Source organism: Neofelis nebulosa, chromosome 11 (genome assembly GCF_028018385.1).
Source record: "Neofelis nebulosa isolate mNeoNeb1 chromosome 11, mNeoNeb1.pri, whole genome shotgun sequence".
Classification (NCBI taxonomy): Eukaryota; Metazoa; Chordata; class Mammalia; order Carnivora; family Felidae; genus Neofelis; species Neofelis nebulosa.
In genome coordinates this window covers 39,215,218-39,240,453 of record NC_080792.1, presented here as the reverse complement: position 1 = coordinate 39,240,453, position 25,236 = coordinate 39,215,218, and the positions used below count along the sequence as shown (strand labels likewise).

At 36.6% G+C, this 25,236-nt stretch overlaps 1 protein-coding gene across 10 annotated transcripts in view; it reads right to left on the bottom strand.

The window, feature by feature from the left end:
- The window catches only part of NOL4 (nucleolar protein 4), a 417,551-nt gene that overhangs the window by 95,780 nt on the left and 296,535 nt on the right, over window positions 1–25,236 (bottom strand). For all 10 annotated transcript variants that reach the window (XR_009250991.1, XM_058692399.1, XM_058692391.1 and 7 more), the window contains one exon: window positions 6,987–7,100. Coding sequence is in view for 9 of the 10 variants with exons in the window: in XM_058692399.1 (XP_058548382.1) it covers window positions 6,987–7,100 (114 nt within the window). In the remaining variant the exon portion in view is untranslated. The remainder of the gene's footprint in view (window positions 1–6,986; window positions 7,101–25,236) is intronic.

The following is a 25,236-nucleotide window of genomic DNA, read 5'->3' as shown; positions in this document are numbered from 1 at the left end:
TTAAAAACAAAAAGTAAAAGAAGGAGAAAAGGATGGAGGGAAAATTCATGTAATATGATAAATGCAAAACGTATGGAAAATTTGTGGGTTCTGCAGCTCAAGGCCAGTCCTCTTCAGATGGGAGTTACAAAGTTAGGGGTTCACTATCAAAGAATGTATCTGTGAATTTATGGTTCCCTTTCCTATTCAAACCCTAGACTTATCTGTCTGTGTCGATGCTTCTTAAAGAGTGTTACCAACCACTCAGAGGGGACATTTGGAAAATATATAGCAGGTGACACAGGCACGAAGTGGGTGGGGGCCAGTCTCCTGGAAACCCCAGGCAGTCTTGATTGACTAAGAGCTGTCTCTCCTCCCATGTGGATTTTAAAATAAGTCCTTCTGGATATTTTGGGTGGGTGGAAGCCTACATACAATCACCTGAGCCTAAAAGTTCACTTCAGGTATGAACACAAAGTTTTTATGCATGCTTTTAAATATGCATTATTTCAGGCATATCACTACTATGTAAATCAAGGGAATATTGTACTGTGTATTGTTTGGAACTTTACCAATAGTTTTTCACCATCTGGAAAGTTCGTGTCACCAAGAGCGGTGAGTTGTCACATCACACGTATATCAGAGGACAGCTGTAGCTGCCGCTTCTTCAGTGATTTTAAATGGAACAAGTGGTTTTAAAAAGCACAAGGATTGGATCAAAGCAGGGCTCTACCCTGAGCAACTCTGCACTCTTGGGAGAAGTTAGCTTTAGCCTCAGTTTCCTCACTTCATTAAAAGCCATGACAATGACATAAAATAGGCTTGGAAAACACCTCGCACTGGACTGCATCCCCAAACACTTCTGATGCTATTCTTCACCTTAACATTACCATGAGTAAGGAGAATAAGGTCCCGTATAGTGAGATGACTTTGGGAAGTTTATCCTATCTAAATAGTTTTTTTTAAATTTTTTTAACATTTATTTATTTTTGAGAGAGAGAGAGATAGAGACAGAGCATGAATGGGGGAGCATCAGAGAGAGAGGGAGACACAGAATCTGAAACAGGCTCCAGGCTCTGAGCTGTCAGCACAGAGCTTGACACGGGGCTTGAATTCACGGACAGCGAGATCATGACCTGAGCTGAAGTCGGACGCTCAACCGACGGAGCCACCCAGGCGCCCCTCTATCTAAATAGTTTTAAATTACACACGTCACAAAGGAAATACAATGTAATCCAAGAACTACCCTCTATGGCACTTTGTTGTCCTTCTGTAGTGTATTTTCTCCTTCAGATGAGAGGAGTGTGCTGAAACAGATGTTGAAAGATTCAAAGATGTCAGGTTTTCTCTAAAATACCATGTTATAAATATGAAAGAAAAATGGTGGGAGCAGAATACGAGTTGAGGATGATTAAGAATGGGAGCCTGGGGGTGTGGGCTGGAAAGGAACAGAAATTGGTTTCCAGCTGCATCTCAGTTACTATCACATTGTTTCAATTTAAGCATAAAACCCTACTGAAAAATGTTGCTTTAAGTTGTGCATTTGTTACAGTTTATAAGTGGTACCAAAAGGACACACAAGACAGAATGAAATACGAAAGAAAAGCAAGAAAAGCTGCGTGTCTTGAAAACTCTGTCTTGACCAGGGGGGCTTCAGCTCGTTTTCAAAAATGTCCTTGAGAAAATAAAGTCTGTGTCAAAACTGCCACCATGCTTACACAGCTATATTTTCAACTTTGTATCCACAATTACATTTTTTTTTGATAATATGCTCACTAAGATGTCCACCCTAACAGAACACAGGAAGAATCATGACAAGAAGCAGGTCGCAGGGAATTCAGCACTGCCAAAGAAAACAGAGTAGCAGGAACGATGTTAGGCTCACTCAGTGTTTGTAGGTCCTGGCTGGTGCTTTCATGCTGGTTTACTAGCTCTGATTTTTTTTTCTTTTTAAATTAGCAAAACACCCAGTTTTCAGTAATTTTTCCCTTGATTTCTCACCCTTTATTATGTCACAAGCAACTAACAAGCCATGTCCCCTTGCCCCCTTCACTATGTTCTTTTCAATAGAGTCAAAGAGGTCACATCACAGCCTACCATTGACTTCCCATCTGTCCTCATCACTGCAAAAGCAGTCACCTAGCACGTGTGCTGTGCTGTCCTTCACGAGGGCCGTGTCTGTTGCACTGATGCTGTCACAGCCCTTACCCCTTGGTTTTATGTGATCCCCAATATGGCACTACAAACTAACTGAAAGAACTGGGGATAGAGAAAAGAAACCAAAGAAACTCATATTATTCATGAATACCTTAAGTTTATCAGTCATCAAGCCCAGGAATGAAACATATATCATCCTTAAAAAAACAGCAAAAAATATACACCAATGGGAAATAAATCATCAGCAAGTAGCAGGTTCTAATCTCTCACTTTCTGCTCTTGTCTATCCAGATGAACTGTAACCAAGAACCTTGAGAGATCTTTGTTTTTAAGGAAAGAGGAATGAAATAAAGACTGAACAAAGGCAATCTTTTAGTTGAAAGATAAGCTATGACATAGAATCATAAAAGTGAAGTCTGATTTTGACCAGTTTTTTGAATTGTCAGAGTGAGGAAGAATTTCCTACGTACCATAAAAATTCCAGATTTTCACGTTAAAAGAAAAGAAATGCGGACTATATTCTATAATGCATTGAGGGTTGACCTCAGCTCTGTGAAATCTGATTCCGGATGAAATGGTAGTCTCCTGTCCTTGCCACTGGCTTGCTCCGGGGCTCAGGCTGCATAATAACCAGACTCGTCTGGATCGTGGTGCAAGGTGGGCATATGAAATAAAGTATTTAACACATCCATAACACCTTTCATGTTCATAGCTCAAACAGCTTTATAAAATCCAATTAATTCATCAAGCTTCATAAACTCTGAAGGACATACATAATTATAGCTCTCCGTGTGGCTACGCAATGGCAGCAAGCACTCAGATATGGGGCTTAACAGAATCCAGATTTAACTGTCCAGTTTTTGAGCTTCCATGCACCTACAGAAAGGCAAGGATGTGATACAGAATCTCTGAGTCACCAGCAAATTCTAAGAATTGTGAGTTGGGTTAAGAATGTGCACAGAAAAGGATGATCTCATCGCCAACACCCAAAAGAATCCTTCTGTCTCTTACTTGCGTAAAGAAGGTCTAGATCTAATTAGGAGAGGGCTGTCCCATTCGCATGCTTTGGTTGGCAGTGCACAATTACTTGATGGAACACTTTGTGTGGCATGTTAAATGAAATATGAGTTCAGAGTAAGCAGAAATAATTCATGGATTTTTAAATATCTGTGTGTAATATATTTTATTTATTTTGAAATACTAAACACTCAATCAGTGTTCACAGTTTAGAACTCATTTCCCCGATGAAGTGAGGCACTTTTTCAAGCTGATATTGAGGCAAAAATGTCCTTCCTGGAATAATTTGCTTACTGGGGAAACCTGGTTTGCTAGATATGAAAGAGCATAAATATCTTTATGATTAAAACAGATGGTTTTCCAACAGAACACTGCACTGTCAAAAACATTACAAGCAGAGGCACACATGACAGGAGTCCTAAGAGTTTGTTCCAGGACACGGGTTTTCCCTCAGTGAATATAATCAATGGAAGGTAGTAAGACTGTAGAGAGATCTAGAGTGTCCGCCTCACACAGTAGAAACTCATTGTCTGATTTGCTCATTCAGCGGGGTGACCCTGTACAAATAACCCCTCTTCCTTGAGCCTTAGGTTCCGTACATGGACATGGGAATAATAACACCCGCTTTTCATGGGGTGTTGAAATTACTAAATAGGAAAAATAAAGTCCCACAAAGCACCTATTAGGTTGCCAATAAATCACAAAATGTATTTTTTTAAATATTTTCTTCCATATCCCCCATAAATCCCAGGCCCACTGAACACTTTTAAAACCTGGAAAGAATGTTCCTCTGTGGGGAAAATATTGGACATCCCCTATTCCCAGGTGACAGAGCTTTGCAATAAATGACCACTGTGTAGGAGGACAGAAAAAGGAAATAGGTAACATGGGAAGCAGAGTCAAGGACCACTGATCCCCACCCATTCTGGCCCCCTGGACCCTGGGCAGTAGTGAGAAGTCACTGTTCTCATGATTGCTAATAGTTAAAAGTTGCTAGTAGCTTTTCTTCAATGGGTAGAAGTTCTAGGAAGCAATTTTGATCTCAATTTAAAGACTGCACAAATGAGTATTCCCTTCTGATAATAGGACACGTGTGTTAGTAAATAGACGATCTTAGGACTGGAGGTAACATTTTCCTACCACTTAGGTATGTATGGAAGCATATACATAGGAGTTTGAATACAGTATAGCTCTGACAGTATATGTAAACTTTTTAAATGAGCTATGTTTTCATATGCCTTGCCTTATTGAATCCTCAAAACAAACCTATGAATTTGATATATGTAACCTCGATTTGATAGATTAGGCCAACGGTGGTTAAGTTACTGGACCCAATATTGGTGGATACATAGAAGTATCACAGGTAGTTCATAGCACCAATCAGTCATTTAATTTTCATGACAACTGTATATATGACCGACACCATTCTAGAGTGTAGATGAGGTGGGGTATATGTCAAGACAACACAGAAAAGCGCATTCAATCCCAGAATTCTATTATGTTGGTTTCTAGAATTATGATATTTTCTCAAATAGACTTCGTCTGACTTCAAAATTCCTATATCTGAGATACTACTATTAATGTTTCTTTCTAGATTTATTGATGCCAAGGCAATGACAGAACATCAGTTACAATCTTTTCCTAGGCTAAATTTGTTGATGCTTACTATATGCCAGGCTAAGTACTTAACATAAATGTGTCATTTAGCGTGCTCACAACAACCTTTAGGATTAGAACTGTTATTGTTATTGTGCCCATGAAGAAACTGAGGCACAGAGAATGGAGTAGCTTTCTGAAGGGCTATTAGTAAGAGCAGGGCTGAGAAACCAAACCAGATGTACTTAACTCCAGAATGTGCCATCTTAATGACTGTGCTATATGGTATTGTATACAGGGCTCTGACTTGTTCCAAGTAAGATAGATTCTAGGCTTATAATAATGATAAAAGTCTCACGGAGGAATGCATATGTGCATAAACATGACTGGCCAAGGATGATTAACAAACTCAAAATCAGTATTTTCATATACATTTTATCTGAGGCTAATACTACATTTAAAAAATATTAACTAGGGGTGCCTGGATGGCTCAGTCGGTTAAGTGTCTGACTCTTGGTTTTGGCTCAAATCATGATCTCACAGCTCATGGGGTTGAGCCTCACGTGGACAGTGAGTGCACTGACAGTGTGGAGCCTGCTTAAGATTCTCTCTCTCCCTCTCTCTGCCCCTCCCCCACTTGCACTGTCTCTGTCTCCGTCAAAATAAGTAAACTTAAAAAAATTTTTTTAAATAAAAAAATATTAACCAGGGATTTCATATTTTGCATTGTTTAGAATTATTAGCACATGCCATATTAATAATAAACACATACAATTTTAAAATACTGCCACTCTGAAACATTTTGAAATATTTTGGTCCTGGACTGGAAATACTTGTTTTATATATATGTACATATACATACATATATGTATATATGTACCTACATATATATACATACATATACATATACATATATAATGTATATGTATAATGTATATATATAATGTATATGTATATATGTATATGTACGTATATATGTATGTATGCATATATATACATGTATATATGTATATATATGTATAGTATGAATATATGCATATGTATGTATATATATGTATGCATATATATACATACATATATATACATATATATAATTTTAAGAAGCTCATTGGCCCGTAGGAAAAAACAAAATTAGACTGAAAATTTAGTCTTCTCATCCCAAACTCAACTAAAGATATGAAGCACAAGATCATTTGTTGTAAAAATAACTTAAAAGTCAGAACACAACATACTTTTATGTGTAGTATTTAATATTGTGTGCTATACTTTAGTATTTGATTATGGACAATTAAGAGGGCCAGAGATAAAAAGAACACAGAGAAAGGCATTCAGACCTGAGGAGGGGAGACCGACAGAGGCACATAAACCAAGGGAAAACTGAGCAAGACATAAGCGCACAATGCCCACAAAATGCACACGCCCACACCACATACAGCTACATCCCTAGGAAGGAGACACAGATAGAAGGATACTTAATGGGTATACAGTAAATGATTCATTAATACGGAAGCAAGCCCAGGACATATATTTTCATTATTTTCTGTCCCCATTTTACAGCTTTCCAGTCTTTCAAAGTATGTGCTTTCAAGATTCCCAGAGCAATTCACTGACGTTTAGCAGCAGAGCAGGGGAGATTAAAGAGAGGTTCACTTTCACTCGAAATGAACACAATCATGTCACTATTATAAACAATCAGGTAAATGTACAAAACGAACACAAATGATCAGTTAGAACCATTTATTTAAATAAGTAATTAGCCTGCAAATTGGATACTAGCCAGAATTCCTGATTTTACAGCTGTCCATTTTTAAAAATTTTTTATTGTTTATTTTTGAGAGAAAGAGAGACAGAGTGTGAGTAGGGGAGGGGCAGAGAAAGAGGGAGACACAGAATCCAAAGCAGGCTCTAGGCTCTAAGCTGTCAGCACAGAACCCGATGCAGGGCTTGAACCCACGAACTACACCGTGCGATCACGACTTGAGCTGAAGTCAGACACTTAACTGACTGAGCCACCCAGGTGCCCCACAACTGTCCATTTTTTCACCACGGAAAATGTAATGGATGCCCACTGATCTCATGATCCTGCACTTTCAACTTTCAATTCATATCATAAAGACCTCAAAACTCTACCTCAGTGTACTTCAAAATCCCAGAGCTTTCGCCCTTCTACCTGAATCAGACTAACTGAACAATATTTGCAATAGCTGGTGTCCACCGACCCCGAGGCTCCTCGGTACCTGTTGTCTGTCCAGGCGCATCCTCTTGGCGGCATTTCTGCTCTCACTCTCACAGGCTGAAGCCAAGATACTCTCTGCAACTGCTGAAGTCAGGTGGGAAGGAATAGGTCGAGACTAAAAAAAAAAAAAAAGAAAGAAAAAAAAGAGAGAGAGAGACATGAAAAATTATTAACAGACCCGTGCAATTCTCAGAAGAGCTCATAGGATGTGCAGGAGTATCCATTTATTTCGACTAAATTAATTTTGATAAAAAGAGGAAATGGAAATTGCAAAGATGAAAAATGAAAGCTAGTTAGAGGTTAAGGTATAGTTACTACACAGATGCATCAGTCATTCCCAGACCTCCACATTCCCAAGTATTTGGTCTGGGCCATTACGCTGGAACTTGAACAGGCGGTGACAAAATGCTGACTGGGTTTTGCAAATAAAAGAAGTGCCTTAATTCTTTCAAAACACATGACAATGCACAACAAAACAAAAGCAAGTGACAAGGCTGAAACATAGCTGGAAAAATGGACAGACACTCAGACCATGTCAAACAATCTTAATATGAAATATGAGTATTTACAGTTGAAGTTGTGACACATTTGGTGTGACTAAAATCCTCTAAAAAAGCTTAAATACAAACCAAAAAGTCAGTCCTAGAACAATTTTGATATAATAAAAGTTTGATATTTTCATCTGAGCTGTATGTGTACCTACATGTTTTATTTATAAAATAGGAGTCGATATTATTAACTTAATAGATACATGTTGGAAATCCATCTTCTGTAAAGTCCACGCAGAAATTAATTAACCCCCCAACTAAGCTCGTAATTAACTTCAAATTGTTTGCAACTCTCCATATCATTTGTGATAATCAGAAAATTTTTCCATTTTCTTTTCCCCTAATTACGTGCAAAATCATCTAACTGAAAGATGAAGTGCTTAATGATATTGAACAGTTTTTTAATGAAGATAAGCAAATGACAGATAAGAAATAACATGACAATTTAGCCAGATAAGTTAGCCAAAGATGCAATTACAAAATAAAAATGCCCTTTGGGAAGTTAGCCTATATAATGACATGCCACCTTAGAGTTTTCAAAGCCTCAATCTCAAATATGTATGGATGCCATTTATTAGAAGCCTCTGACCTAATAGATAACTTTTAATTTTTTTTAAGTGAATATGAGCATGCCTTTATGGCATTTGATTCATTTTGCTAAGTCTAGCATGTAAAATGTGCTTTAGCAAATTGACCCATAGGGTTTATATCTCAATATTATAGGACAGCTAAATTCAGACCATCAATGTTTTCACAGATATTCGTCAGTGGAATTTGTATAGTGTACGAAGAGACCAGGCTCTGACCTTGCGTGACCTAGGAAACAATTTCTGTAGCTGCCTCAGCCGCCCTCCTCATGCTTCCACCTGCAAAGTCACCTCTATAGACAAAAGGTAAGAAAGGTACAGGGTACTGTCTCCACTGTGAACCCTGTGAGATGCCTGAAATGACACCTGGACAACTTTGATAATAAAGCGTTAAGATATCTGGAAATGCTATTTTTTTGCAAAAGAAAGAAAAGAGAGAGGCCCCTGAGGTGGCAGTTAAAAGCAGCAGATGCATTTTGAGAAGGAAATCAGAAAGCCAGAATTTGTGTAGGGAACAGAGAGGAGGGTCAAATCAGATAAATTAAAAAAAAAAAATAATAGTCATAAAGATGTAAATATAATTTCAAAAGTCATATTGCTCCTTTATTTCATTTGTACTTCCCTGAGTATGGATAAGATAATCTAGCTCAGAACCAAAAACATATTGAGCCACAAAATCAGTGTCTCATGAAAGGACACAACTCTGGCCACAGCTTGGCTCAAAACTATAATCTAAACCACACAGGAATTAGGTACACGATGTTGTTTTTCCTCAAATGAATTACTTGGAGGCAAAGATATTACAGAAAACAATGAGAATAGGAACATTCCATTATGGAAAAGGAAAAATTATTTGATTGTAGCTAACATTATTCAAATAGAAGTGACAGTTCACATCATTATAAACTACATTATTAGACCTTTCATCTGGTCCTAGGGACTGAATTAACACAATCTAAATAAAACATCAGCAGCCTCTCTTTTCTTGATGTAATTATTGACAGACACATGAAATTCAGAGAGATGTATTTCTGCTCTTCATTATCTTTATTTCTATCAGGTATCTCCATTCAAAATTAGGAATATATAAAGCTGTGGAACTTTATTCAGCTGATTCGATTGTAGCAATAAACACACATCTTCTTAAACACATAAAGGTTTGTTGAACAGATAAAACAAAAGGTAAAATATCCCTGTAATTAAAATTAGCTTTTCTTTTCAAATTCTTTTTAATTTTTAAAAATAAAATGGGAAATAACTTTCACTAGAACAGTGAAAGTTATTAGGCATGATAATCTATATAATTTCCTTTTCAGAGAACATAACAGAGAAAGTTGGATCTTTTCCAGATAAAGGAAATTGGTCTTCTTAGAAACTAGAATAATGTCCTGGCCGAGTGAGAGGCTAGATCATTTTTAAGGTCACTGGATAGCCTAATATTTCAAGATTTTGGAAAAAAAAATCAACTTCAAGATAAAGCAATCATGTACTCTTTCCTATTAAGTGCAAAAAAACAAGTAGAAGCAAAGATATATGATAAACATTGCCAGTAGGTAAATGATATAATTTTGAAAATACAGTTGTTCTGAGCTTATTGTAGAATTAATAGCTTGGTAACTGTAAACAGCCATAGAAATCATTCAGTACAAGTTTCTTCTCTGAAGTTTGAAGAAACTGAAACCTAGATAAGTGATTTGCTAAAGGACAAGTTGACTAGATATAGAAACCAAGGTTCCTGTCTCCTAATTCTCAACCCTTCCATTGTCTAAATTCTGTTGTATACTTAGTACTTTCATGTAATTTATCATGAATGGAAAATATTGTAGAAAAAAATCCTTACACACACTCTGTTGTGTTCAATAAGCAGACCAAAGACAACCCTTATATGTGTATATTACAGTCGTGCTCATTGGAAAGAAAGGCAGAATGAATAAAATCTATATTACAGTTTAATATACATGTATTTTTCAAAGAATTTCCTATATCTTAAGTGAATAATAAAATATAGACCCCTAAGTAGAAACCACTACCATCCAAATTTTAAGATAAATATAACACCTGACTCATACTGAGTGGTTGGGATGGGAAGACATAATATAGGAAGCTGAGATTCATTATCTAATTTAATTTTCCAAGCAACTCTTGAGAAAAATATTTATAATACTCCTATTGAGGAAAGATAAATTGAAGTTCGGAGAAATCATATAACTTGCCTGAGATCACACAGCTATATATGTGGAAATACCTGAATTCATATCTAAGTCGGATGATAAGTTGGGAGTAATAGTTAATTCCTAGTAAAGAATTATTGCCAAAGTACACCGAAGGTCTCAGTAGCTTAAACAAAGTTAGAGATCTTAAATACTACACACTCCTACAGAGAAATCCATTTACAGCTAACTCTATTTTGCATTTAAGCAAAGAGTATATTAGGATCTCACAAAAATTCTTCTCTTAAAGAGACTGAAATTCTCCTAACATATTTTCCTATTAATTCTTTAAAAACCTTTCTTCACTAATAGCACAAAAATAAGTTTAACTTTTCTCAGTTCTGTCACATACTCTGCACGGACGCAATATAAACTCACACGGTTTTCATGTTGGAGAAACCAGAAGTGCCAAGACATCACTGTATGTGAAACATAAGAGAACCTTAGTTTTGTGCCCAAAATGAGAATAAGGAGCCAGGCAGGGTTCTTTCTTTCCTGTGAGGCAATCTGTTAAAAATTCCCTTGGTTCTAATACTGATGAGCCAATAATGAATGCCAATGCTTTCACCACCCTTGGAGCTCCATTATGCTGCGCTGGGATAGAAGATACTAAAATTTCAAGTCTTTTGCTTATTGTCCCTCCATAATTTGTTCTTTCATAATTTGTACTTTCATAAGTACTTCACAACTCTGAAGTACTTATACCAAGACAGTTAGAAGGAAATTAATCATTTTTGCTCCTTATCAAAGTGATTTTATCATAGAGGAATTTAAAACTATTATTTACTGTGAGTTTTGAGAACTATCTTCACCAGAACTCTCCTTCACCACATTTGATGGTAGAGAGCTTACTCTAATACTCCCGCATTTGTGTCTTCCTGGAAGGTAATTAGCAGAATGTGTTAAGGACCGTAGTCATGGATTCCACCAGGGACAAGTGCCGTAATTTCCCTCTTACATTGGTAAGAGTGCCCATGAAACACAAAAGCCTCCATGTGATAACCTAAGGATATTTTTGACAAAAAAATGCATAGAATTCAATAGATAATTTATGAAAAACAACACTTCTCCTTTTGGTTAAACATAGCTCAGTAAATATACTGTTTGGTATCTAATAAGATTTTTAAATGATGATTCAAAAATATATGTAACTATACCATTTACATGATCTACACCTGGAATGAGATTTGTTACCTATTTCTTACCCTAGAGAGGAGATCATGCTAACTACCCTCGCTAATTATCTCTTCGTAATTAACTGTCATGAGTTGAACTTTCCCTAGCACTGTTCTTATTGCAATAATTATCTATGACCAAATCAGTGGTTGTTTCATTAAACAGATGGCTCAGCTGTCGCGTAGAACTTTTGGAGTTTAAAAAGTCACATTTTAATTGGGGACTTAAGATGTGATTGCTGCTGGCACAACATACATGTGCCTTTCCTTATAGATACATGTAAAACTTAATACCACATCAACAAACTAGTCCACTTTTTGATCTCAAAACTATAAACTACACAACGTTAGTGTCCTCAGAACTTCTGCTGTACATTTAAGATGCTCCAGGTTTTTTTTTTTTTTTATAAAAAAGTAAAGATAAATCATGAATGGGGGCACCTGGGTGGCTCAGTCAGTTAAGCATCCAACTCTTGATTTTGGCTCAGGTCATGATCTCACAGTTCGTGGGTTTGGGCCCCATGTCAGGCTCTGTGCTGATAGTCCGGAGCCTGCTTGAGATTCTCTCTCTCCCTCTCTTTCCTTCCCCCACTTGCATAGACAAGAAACGTAAATTTAAGTTTAATAAACTTTAAAAAAATAAATCATGACTATAAAACTGTATTCATGGATTTATAGTACTTATTTGTGGCAAGGCTCACTAGCCTCCAGGGTTTAAGCATAACTAAATCAAGTAATAAATGAGACCAGATTTGGAGCAACTGTGATATCTACCCAAGATTTTATGTAGAATGAGCTCTTTCAAGATAATTAAAGCAAATGATACATTACTCAGAATTGACATAGGACCCTAAATTATTTTTCCTAATCTTGTTACTTTCTAGAATACATAATTTAAAAATTCTACAGCTTAGATGATATGGATATTTTATTTTCCACCAAATGATATATCTACACCTAAAGGGATAATTGTTACAGGCTGTGTAGAAAGTTGTAGCTCCTAAGGGATCCTTTCAATTAATCAAGCAGCTTCATTTGTATCCATCAGTGGAATAAAGTAATAGTTTAGTGATGAAGTGACTGACTTGAATATTATTATGAAATCAGCTACTTGAAATCTGACCGCTTTTGCTTTTTAATCTCTCTGAGCCTCACTCATTCTGCTAGGTATCATTAATTCTATTTTTGCAAATGGCAAAACCAAGGCTCATTCAGTAAGTTGTGAATAAGAAAAATAATATCTATATCATGGGCTAATTTTTGGAATTCCATGATGAAGTAATGTACATAAAGTCACTGATACATTCACTTATTCAACAAACATATCTAATAAGCACATTCTATATGTCAGAAAGTATGTCATGTTCAGATATATAAACAGTATCAATACTGTCTCAGCCATCATAGTTTACAATCTAATATATGCCTAGCATGTAGGGTGTAATACACCTGCAACAGAATATGTTAATTACAGACTTGCAACCTTTTACCAGCAATTCTATAATGCTAATATTGTATAAACTGAAAATTGTTCCAAAAAATTTGGGGAAATTTGGCAGAAAAAAACTGATATGGCCTTTTCCCTACTTTCTGTGAATATTCCGATCTTTTATGTCAGAAATACTAATATATTTGTATATGAGCTGCTTTCCCAGACTCTGTTGCAAGTGTTATGCAATAACTGGAATATATACTCTATCATGTTCCCCAAATCTGAAAAGTTCTGAATTTTGGACCACATGTGATCCAAGGTTTCAGGTAAAGCTTGTGGATATGGACTAAAAACACAATTCAATTGTTCTTACCTCATCCTAGATGGTTTTGCTGGACATTATGAGAAAAGAGCCTCATTGACCTCACCCTGGCCATGACTATCATAAGGGCTCATCCATCCAAGAGATGGATATATGATCTAAATAGGACTAAAGTCCTTTCATGGGAAGGGTGACCTGGAGCTGGAAGACTGCTCTTGGATGCTAAGTAAGAAGAGGGGCTTAGAGCTGCTGACGGCAACATTTTCCAGCAGGTAGCAAGGATCTGAGAGGAAGAAGCCTGGTTGAGAAATAGGGGATCAGCAAGCTGCTGACGTCTGGCCCCATGGATCCAGCTATGTGTGAATCCTTGGATGTTCCAGTTTGAGAAAATTCTCTTGACCTATTTAAAAGGAGTTTGAAAGTGTATTTTCAACAAAAATGCTAATTAGTCTTCATCTAAGCTTTGACAACAATTATGAATTAATAGTATGCACTTTGGCCTTAATTTTAGAGCATCATTGGCCATTAATAATGATCTTTCACAAATAAATGAGGATTTATGTCATATTTAATACTCAGAAGCCCAGTTTGGCTAATCCCATCTGATAATACTTTTGATCAAGACCAGAAAAACTGAATTATCAACTAAAGTGACATTTTCATTTTTTTTTTTTAATGTTTATTTATTTTTGAGAGACAGAGAGAGACAGAGCGTGAGCAGGGGAGGGGCAGAGAGAGAGAGAAATACACAGAATCTGAAGAGGCTCCAGGCTCTGAGCTGTCAGCACAGAGCCCGATGCGGGGTTCAAACTCACAAGCCGTGACATCATGACCTGAGCTGAAGTCGGACGCTTAACCGACTGAGCCACCCAGGCGCCCCGACATATTTTCATTTTTAACTCAGTGACTACTTGAAATATCCACTAGGAAACATCCTTTAATTCTGAAAATAACTGACTAGATATGCTTATGATTGTTGCCGATCATGGCATCTTTGGCCCTAATAGCTTATTTGTGAAACCTAAAACTGTATACAAAATCTAGTCACTTGGTTAATGTCACTACCTGTTCACACAAACTGCCAAATAGATGAAAATATTTTTAAAATAGGATTTCAAGAGTTAAAAAGAGTTAAAATTAAATGTAACTTTTTTCTTCAGGGATATATTTTTTTCCCTATTAGATTTTCAGTCAGCAATCACTTTTTTTTGTTTATTTTTTTTATTTTTTACTTTCTAATTTACATCCAAGTTAGCTGGCATATAGTACAATAATGATTTCAGGAGTAGAGTCCAGTGATTCATCCCCTACATATAACACCCAGTGCTCATCCCAACAAGTGTCCTCCTTAATGCCCCTTGCCCGTTTAGCCCATCTCCCCACCCACAACCCCTAGAGCAACCCTCAGTTTGTTCTCTGTATTTAAGAGTCTCTTATGTTTTGTTCCTCTGTTTTTATATTCCCTTCCCTTATGTTCAGCTCTTTTGTATTCTAAATTCCACATATGAGTGAAGTCATATGATATTTGTCTTTGTCTGACTAATTTCACTTAGTATAATATCCTCTAGTTCTATCCACGTTGTTTCAAATGGCAAGATTTCATTCTTTTTGACTGCTGAGTAATACTCCATTGTATATAAGCACTTTGAAATGCCAACTATGGAAGACTGTGAAACACATAGCACACAATAAAAATGAGCTTATCTCCCAACTAATTTCTACCACAAAGGAACACATTAGTCAATGTCCATTCATTCATCTTTCACTTGACAATTTCAATTCAGTTGAATTGAGCAGGAACTGAGCAGCTTTCCTGAGCAATTAACTGCACTCTCGGTAAGACATTGTAGGTGATACAGACATGAACAGGTTAAGCAGCATAATACTCAAGGAACATAACTTCTTGTAAGGGAGCTAAGGCCCATATATAAATAACAGCAATATGAGACAGGAGCAAACTACAAAAGATGTACCACAAAGTACAATTTGCACACAGAAGAGAGAGAGATTTAAGGCTGCTTTTAGTGAGAAGTGAGCGCTGTCTAGATAGAGACATTTGATTTAGTCTTCCAAATAGTTCAAGAGACTGAGATAGTCAGGGTGTTCCAGTAAAGCCAGCCATGGCACACAATTTCAGATTAGACTGCATTTTATCATGTTCCTTGGATACCAGGTACTATGCGAGGTGGGAGTTTTTCCATTTGTTATTTCCAGTGACCAAGTGATGTTGGTTTTCATGTGCAAAATAAATGCTATTTGTTTCTGTTTTTCCCATGAGGAAGCTGAAACTTACTTATGCAAGGTCCACCGGCAGTAACTGGTAAAGGAGGGCTAAGAACCAAGACCCTCTGACTTTAAAAATCAAGGTTTTTTGTTTTGTTTTGTTTTTCAGATTTTCTCACCAATGGTGCTAATTTTCCACTGTTTCCTTCAGGGCACAGCTTCCTTCTGCTTGGAGGACATTTCAGCTTTTCCATAGACAGCCTGTAAATGGGAACCTTGGTCACTGAAGTAGTGCTTTGTTTTTCACTCTGGAAGTACAGTTTAGCTGGGCTTTGATTTGTGAATTAAAACTAGTTTCTCCAAAAAAAAAAAAAAATCGAGACTTTTTGTCCTTGGTCCCTTACAGACGGTCTTCTGGCATCTATTTTGAAGACAAGATGTGTGTCCATTCTGCATTTACGTTTTAGATAATCTCTTGTTTCTTCATAGTGACCTTAAAGAATTTCTTGAGGGGCGCCTGGGTGGCTTGGTCGCTTAAGCGTCCGACTTCGGCTCAGGTCATGATCTCACGGTCCGTGAGTTCGAGCCCCGCGTCGGGCTCTGTGCTGACAGCTCAGAGCCTGGAGCCTGTTTCAGATTCTGTGTCTCCCTCTCTCTGCCCCTCCCTGTTCATGCTCTGTCTCTCTCTGTCTCAAAAATAAATAAACGTTAAAAAAAATTAAAAAAAAAAAAGGATTTCTTGAGACTGCTGTACTTTCACTAGGATCCACACAGGTACAGATTTGTTTCTGTTTATACTGCTCAGCACGGGTCTATTTCCCTGCTCTTAGGACTCACTGGTTTACTCAAGTCTATAAAATTCTCCCTTCTCATCTGTTTGAATTGTTGTCCTTATTCTAATTTCTCTTCTAGAGTGCCTATTAGATCTATCTTTATCAGTCTATTCTCCACCTTAACTCCTTTTTCCTATTTCTCTTCTCTTTTTCTGTAATTTCCCCTTGATAGAGGAGTAGCTCTTTCAGAGTCCCAGTTTTTTATATAATTCTCAGTTCATGTTCCTGTCTAGTTGCAAACTAAAATACACATCTCCTGAACTTAAGTGGGCATTCAGACTACAACCCTGACCTGTTTTGGCCTACATTCACTTTTTCTATCTTCCTAGTCTGTTACCCTACCAAATTAAAGACTTACAATTATGGCTATGAGTTTTCTATCAGTTTCATAGCCTGAAATTTTCCTTTTATTTCTTTTGATCTTATCTAGTTATTTAAAAGGTTGTTATATTTTACTTAGTATCTGTGTATTTGTAGAGGGAAGGTGGGTGGGCTCTATGCGGGGTACTCCATAAGGCTTAGGTCAACATTTTGCTAAAAGATCCAGTGCTAAGTAACTCTGACAACTATGTTGGCTATATTCCTTATACTCTATTTACTCTTCAATCTTAGTATATTTAGTCAATAATGAGAGAACAGTACCCATAGTTCCTAAGTAAGGAAAAATCAGTGGGCCAAAAGAGCACACACTGAGAAAAGTACCAGAAATCCCATGTGATGGCTTAAGGTGAGAAATGAACTAATTGAGCATATTAGAAGAAAGAGTAGAAAGAGGCTAGATTATATTCTCAATGTTTCTTATACATCATTACATATAATACCCCAACATCCAACTTCTTTAGAAAACTGGAGATTCAGAAAAAATCACACAAAGTTGTACAGGAATTGAACCTAGGTCTCTCAGTTTCAAGAGCCCATACTCTATTACACTAAGAAATTTAGAATTTGTTCTGAGATGGCAAAAGTCTGACACCATCAAAACCAGAACTGAGGAAGACTACTCTAGGAGCAAAAGCAGGTTTCTCATAAAGCCAGTGAAGTTTAAATACTAGGATTCCTTAACTAGATGGGACTTCCAGAGTTTCTGGATGTTGTAAGCATTCTAGGTAGGGAGGGGAAGTCAAGTTAAAATCAGTAACTATTCATATGTGTGTCTGAAAATTGTCAAAAGAGATGTCAAAGGAAAAGGGTCTGAATCTTCAAGACTTCTGTTTTGTTAAAATTTTTGGTGTTTTCTTACTATAAACAAATATTCATCCTTCTACATAATTTTTTGCTCACAATTTTATAGTATTTTTCTTTTAATATAAGGCCCCAATTTTATAAATTTCAGGCACAAATCCTAGTTCTGTTCCTGCCTCAGATGGGGGGGGGGAGGGAGGGAGGGTAAGATGCAAATAGAGGAGTTAGAATTCTGTATGAGTACAGGTATGAGGTGTGAAGGGATAGAACTAAAATGGTAGCCAATAAAATTCAAAATTATTGGACTGATTTGGGAAACATAGTAAAGGAAGAATCAACAGAATTCAATGAGCAGTAGGATGCAAGCCATAAGTGTAAGGAAGTCTAATCTCATTTCAGGTGTATGAATACAGCTATAAATCACAATAGTGGTGCTATTGCCAGAAAAAGGCAAGTCAAGAGGAACTTACAGGTGATTTGGTAGATGAGGTGAAAGACCAGTGGCGAGGATGGATGATGGAAAATACAAAGAGTTCAGTGAAGATATAACAATACATTTGTCCAGCATCTGGCTGACATTTGGAGTGAAATACAAAAACTCTGCAGGCGACTGGACTTCCACTGCCAGAGTTGCTTATACAGAACAGATCTCTGCGGCTGTGGATAAGGTAAGACACAGTACATGGCCAAGGCCAGGATCTCAGGAAGTGGCCCCAAAGCAAGAAAAAAAAAAATGAGGAGGGAGAGCAACAAGATGCTCAAGAAAATGGGGGCGAGTTCATTAAGAATACAATGTTTGGGGGCGCCTGGGTGGCTCAGTCAGTTAAGCGTCCGACTTAGGCTCAGGTCACGATCTCACAGTCTATGAGTTCGAGCCCCACATCGGGCTCTGTGCTGACAGCTCAGAGCCTGGAGCCTGCTTTGGATTCTGTGTGTCCCCCTCTCTCTGCCCCTCCCCTGCTCATGCTCTCTTTCTGTCTCAAAAATAAATAAAAACATTAAGAAAAAAAAAAAAAGAATACAATGTTTGATCTGGTGCAAAGGCAGTCATGTGGTCTTTTAAAAAACCAATTCAATTTGTTCTCAGTTTTTAACAGTCTCTTATGCTTTGGCTCTGAGAACAAACTGAGGGTTGATGGGGGGTGGGAGGGAGGGCAGGGTGGGTGATGGGTATTGAGGAGGGCACCTTTTGGGATGAGCACTGGGTGTTGTATGGAAACCAATTTGACAGTAAATTTCATATATTAAAAAAGAAAGAAAGAAAGAAAGAAAGAAAGAAAGAAAGAAAGAAAGAAAGAAAGAAAGAAAGAAAGAAAGAAAGAAAGAGGAAAGAAAAAAACAAACAAACAAACAAATCAATTCAATGGGTTGGTGAGAACCAGAGTCTGGAAGAGGGACCAGTGGGGGAGTTGGTTGTAATAAGTGTGATCTGTGAGTATAAAATAATCTTTCAGGAAACCTGGCAAAGAAGGATGGTTTCAGACTGTAGAAGAGAAGATCCAAGATGAAATATTTTCTTTGTCTAGGGACCTTTTGATAAGGCAGAAGAGAAGAAATTTCCCTCTCTCAGTGAAAAGGGAAAACTGAGAATGTGAGCATTGGGATGGCTGATGAAGCAGCTTTATGAAACAGACCGAACAGGGGGGAACAGAGGCTGCAGGGTCATCCAGGGGCAAACACAATGAGGACATCTCCTCTGTAAAGACAGTGGCAAATACTTGAAAAATTTTAGGTGACCATGAAAGTTCTTCATATTGCTTGTGCAGGCTGAGTGATAACTAAGACTAAGGTACATCCATGTTAACGACAGCCAACATGAAACAAAGATGCAGATCACTGAAACTGAGAAAGTAAAAGCATTGTGAATTCGAAAGACCAGATAGCAAAATTACTAAGCAGAGTATTAGAAGATACAATTAAAAAGAAATACCATGAATAAAGGACTCAGGAGATGATATGAAAGTGTCCCAGGGGATGGTAGATGACCTGTATGAAAAAGAGCCCATAAATTGGTACAAGTAGCAGGTGGGGAATTCAAACAAAATGTGTTTGCTAATTAGCATCAATTAAGTTAATTGGTCACAAAGACAGAAATGTACATAGTTGTGCGAATAATAACACAAATAATGGCTGCACAGGTATTAGAGAGTTTTTAATCACGACCTTGTATGAAGGGATGGGTATACCTTTAATCAAAGTTTTAGTTTAAAGAAGCACTTTAATTCCTATTTCATATTTCCATTAGCTAAGAATGAATAGCAAGTATCAACTGTAGTTTTTGCAATGCTCATATTAGCGAAGTTTTAAATTGAAAACAAATTCTGATCTCTCTACTTTCATCTGCATGAGACAACTCAAGGCAAATGATGTAATTAGTGAAATTCCCTAGGAAAAAAAATGTACTATTTCCTAAACATTATTTCTTTTCTAATGAAGGAATCATGAGTTCAGAAGGCCAGATATCAAAATAGCTAACAGGGATATTATAGGATGTAATTTAAGAAAATACTATAATGAAGAGCTTTGATTATAGTACTAAAATTTGTTTCCATAATCAGATTTAAATACTTTTTAAAACTTACATCCCACATTTTTCTTAAAACTGTTATGTACTCTATGCTATGCTATGATATGATATATACTCTATGATAAACTGAACAAAAAGATGACTGGAACCTCGGATAAACTTTGGCTCTGAACTTCGTGGCAATGAGGCACAAATGTGAATATATTTAGTAGCATTGTCCTAGCAGAGAGAAAACAGAAAGCATTCTACTTCCACAGGAGAAGCATTTTTTTTTCTTGTATTACGTTCTAAAAGAAGTTTCTGAGCTAAGGTAATTTAATATGGACATTTAGTAGCCTAATGGACAATGTCATCGGCAAAATATTACAAAAATTTCATAGACTCATTTCTTCAAACATAGTTAATCACATGAATTAAAAAGTAAGTAAGCAGGAAATTTTTCAAGAGGCTAAATTTACTGAATTCAAATATCTAGGCAACCTGATCTAACTTGGTATAGTGGCAAAATTTGGGATACAGTAGGAATGATGGGCTGCAAGCATCTTAGGCTGACTCTCCTAAATATTACCTTTGGGTTTTATACAAACACATTTAAACATATGCAGCATGGTGAAAAAGTCTCTAACAATACAAGCTCAGAAAATTAAAAGATAAATCACATAACTCAGACTATACTCAGGTATGGACCAACCCTAACTTGTTCATAAAGTTTTGCTTTTATGAACTTATCTGTTATAGATGCTCTTGAATTTAAGATCAGGACACCTTGGAGAAATAGGTTTTTTTTTCTAGAAAAATCATCATATGTTTTTTAGAAAACTAGCCAAAGTAATTTGAGAGTCTAAGCTGCACAAATGAATCAGTAGTGATTTGATATATTTGTTAAAGGATTAATTTCATGACTGCTTAACTCACTGAGTTCTAAAAATCTAATGAAAACTGAAACACTCTAGATCAAACTTATGAGATTTATTTTTCATAGAATATGCCCTTTTATATTCAACACGGAGGATTTTATTATTTCAGATTATTGGTAACAGTGTTAGTGACAATGTATAGAAAAGAATCATAATATAGTTACTGTCCTTCACCTATTACTTGGAGACTATTTGGAGTAATAGCATGAAATTTTGGCTGCTTAAGCAATCAAGATTTGTAAGGTCTTGATAATTGTAGTGAAAAAGAAATTCATAAACACATACTCTCATATTTGTATCCATTCAGTGAAGTCAATTAAAAGTGTTTACGTCAGCATCTAAATTCTTAAGCGATAGTGTAGAATAATTAACCATACATAAATTTTACATATATTAATGATAGCAGGAAATTAATAAAAGTAAATGCCAAGATCCTCAAGTACAGTACTAATATATGTCGTGATAAACCACTTCTGTGGGATTATCTCTTTGAATTTCTTACAGTCAGCACAAAATATATAATTCAATATTTTGTGTTTCATTCTACTTAAGGCATCTTCTGGCTTAGACACCCCAAATAATTGGAAGAGCTAAGCTTACTGAATGCCACTTTTGTTTTAGAATATGGAATCCCCTACCAAATAATCCTACACTTAATAATTTCATTTTAAAAACATATTTAGGGGCACCTGGGTGGCTCAGTTGGTTAAGTGTCCGACTTCGGCTCAGGTCATGATCTCACAGTTTGTGAGTTCAAGCCCCGTGTCAGGCTCTGTGCTGACAGCTTGCTCAGAGACTGGAGGCTGCTCTGGATTCTGTCTCCCTTTCTGCCTGCCCCTCCCCCACTCACACACTGTCTCTGTCTCTCTCAGAAATAAACAAACATTAAAAAAAATTTTTAATTTTTATTTTTATTTATTTATTTTTTTTTTTTTTTTTTTTTTTTCAACGTTTTTATTTTTATTTTTGGGACAGAGAGAGACAGAGCATGAACGGGGGAGGGGCAGAGAGATAGGGAGACACAGAATCGGAAACAGGCTCCAGGCTCCGAGCCATCAGCCCAGAGCCTGACGCGGGGCTCGAACTCACGGACCGCGAGATCGTGACCTGGCTGAAGTCGGACGTTTAACCGACTGCGCCACCCAGGCGCCCCAAAAATTTTTAATTTTTAAAAAAATTTTAAAAAAATTAAAAAAATATGTTTTAAATAAACATATTTAAAAATTTTTTTAAAAATTTAATTTTTTAAAATATTAAAAAAAATTTTTTTAATTATGTTTTAAATAAACATATTTAAAAATTCTTTATGTTTCTCTGTTGACCTGTTCAATACTACAGAATAATTTGAGTGTAAAAATAACTACACACTGAAATTGAGATTTTTTTTTCATGTCTAACTACACAAAACACATTAGAGGAAAGATTCTTTTATTTAATGATTTCTCAATAAAAAAGAAATGATGGGTATTATATCAAATTTAAAAAGTGATGACAAAAGATATTCAAATACAATATTTAGTTGTACTTACTATCTGGAGTAGTCATACATTTTCCTATCTGCTCTAGATAAGGGTAAGTATTCAAAATGACACATGATCCTCCCCATGCCCCATGACAATAAAGTGATACATTAAGGAAAAAAAAAAAAAAAAATCAAGATACCAAGTATCAACTAGATGCTAAATTTATTATTGCCAGTAGTACATTACTAAGTAAATGTCTAAAAAAATAAACTGGGGCATCTGGGTGGCTCAGTCAGTTAGGCGCCAGACTTCAACTCCACTCAGGTAATGATCTCACGGTTGTGTGTTCAAGCCCTGCATCAGGCTCTGTCCTGGGCATTAAGCCTGCTTAAGACTCTCTCTCTCTCTCTCTCTCTCTCTCTCTCTCTTTCCTTCTCCCTCTGCTCCTCCCCTCTTGCTCACACACGTGTATGTTCACATGTGCTCTCTCTCAAAAAAAAAAAAAAAAAAAAAAAGAACCTACAATCTACAATATAAATTTTCATTCATGTTGTTCACGTAACATTTAATTTTATTCGACCTTGTTACTTGACTGTTTTACTTCCCACAACTTGTCACCTCAATGAATCATAATGATCAGGGAACATGTTTTATTTTTCTAATTAAGTGGGTAGAAATCTCTAATATTTTTGCTTATTACTTTATATAATGTTATGTGCGTTGTTGAATAAATGAATTCTTACAGCATATTTCTTTAGCATTAGTTAGTAAAACTACTTGACTTTGAATTAGTCAACATTTGTTTTCTCTATGCATAGCACATAAGTTACAATAGATGTGCATATTAAAGTAAACATATAAGTACAATCAACAGAAAAACTTGAAAGTGTAAGGTATGTCTTAGAGAAATCAAGAATTTTACAGAACAATGATTTCTTTCTCTTAAAGAATAATTAATGTAAAAGAAGATAAATTTTATCATAAAATCTCTAAAAAATATGACAAGATTAGGAAAAAAATAGTAATGCCAGATGCTGGTAAATAAAAATCTTGGTATATGACATCATCTTTGTTACTGAAAAAGAAGAGTATATATTGTATATCATACTCTGTGAGACACATTTATGTTCACCTGCAATTTCACATCAGCTGTTAAGTGGTCCTGAACCAAATGTCAACACCAGGACTCTTCTAGGCTTCTATACATGTTTAGATACCCTTTCTGTCTGTCATCTCTCTCCTGTGGAGTAGGTAATAATAATTTTTAAATAATTCAATAATGGGAGAAATAACTTTATTTTCTTCAAGCAAACTCTCCTTCTCTCTTATACCATACTGCCTTTCTGTCAAATTTAGTTTGATCAGGCATAACAATGCCATTTTTATTTAAAAAAAATTTTAATGTTTATTTCTGAGGGGAAGGGGGAGGGGCAGAGAGAGAGAGGGAGACATAGAATCCTAACCAGGCTCCAGGCTCCGAGCTGTCAGCACAGAGTCCGACACAGGACTCAAACCCACCGGCCGCAAGATCATGACCTGAGCTGAAGTCGGACGCTTAACAGACTGAGCCACCCATGTGCCCCTTAAAATGACACATGCACCACAATCTCTGACTTCAATATGGTTATTACTTCCAAGAAGTAAGCAAATACTTAACTGGAGTATTTTGTGATTGTTTAACACAAACATTTTGGGAAGCTTTTATCAAATGATAGATTAAATAATGTTTGAAAATAATTTCGGATTTAAGATTTACTGAGTGGTGACTATCTGTCAGTAATGGCTCGCAGAGCTTTTCCAAGTGACAATTTATGTAATCCTCATGACCTTATAAATCAGGAGTGATCATCTCCAGAGGAGGTACCTAAGTACAGGCAGCTGACTTGCCGGGTCACACACAGCTACAAAGTGATGGATCCAGAATGCCAAACCGGGCTCTCTGAGGACTGAACCTTGTGCTCCGTCTAGGCACATGCCTCTCAATAACAGCCATTCGGTTTTAAAGAATGTCGAAGGTATTTTTACAAGCCAGTGAAGAAGAATTAATAGTCGATAGTGGACTTACTGCTTTGGTCATTTCATTCAGATCGAAAAACCTATTTCTCCTATATGACATACTCTGAAACCTCTCGTAGCTTCACTAACATCACCCTTCGCAACTAACACATTACAGGCACCGATCGCCATCACTATCAGCCTTGGCTTTGATGGACCCACGAAAGGGAAATAAATCGATTCAGAGAATTTTTAATACATCTCTGCTCACATACACAAAAAACAAAAATAAAAAAAAATACATTGTAAATGAATACGCTATTTCTGGGCATAACAATTAGAGAAAGGTGAAATAAAGTTCAAAAAACACTGATACCTGATTTCCACCCATAAGGATCTAATGTCAGCATAATCTCGTCCATCTAGAGAGCCCAGAGGAATATAAAAGCTCATGTTACCATCCACAAGCGCGTAAATACACTGAGTACAACAAAGCCTTATCTTACTGATCTTTAACTTTCAAGGCTTGCAATTTGTTAACCATTGGTATGAAAACAGTATTATTTAGGTGGAGTCATCCATTTCCTTTGGCTCCAGACAAAGCCATTCTCACGTGCCACCTAAAGCAGCAACTGGTGCTTCAAGCCTTGATTAACCTTATACCCACTTTGGTAGTGACAGAAAACGAACACGAATGAGATGCTGGTTCTCACTGGGTTTTACGCAGATTGCCCTCATTTGCTGTGACATGGTACCATGTGGGCCTGTAAGCTGGTCTCACCAGCTATGCCTTATTGAATAACAAAGGGGATAAATACTTCGGGAAGATGAAAAGGA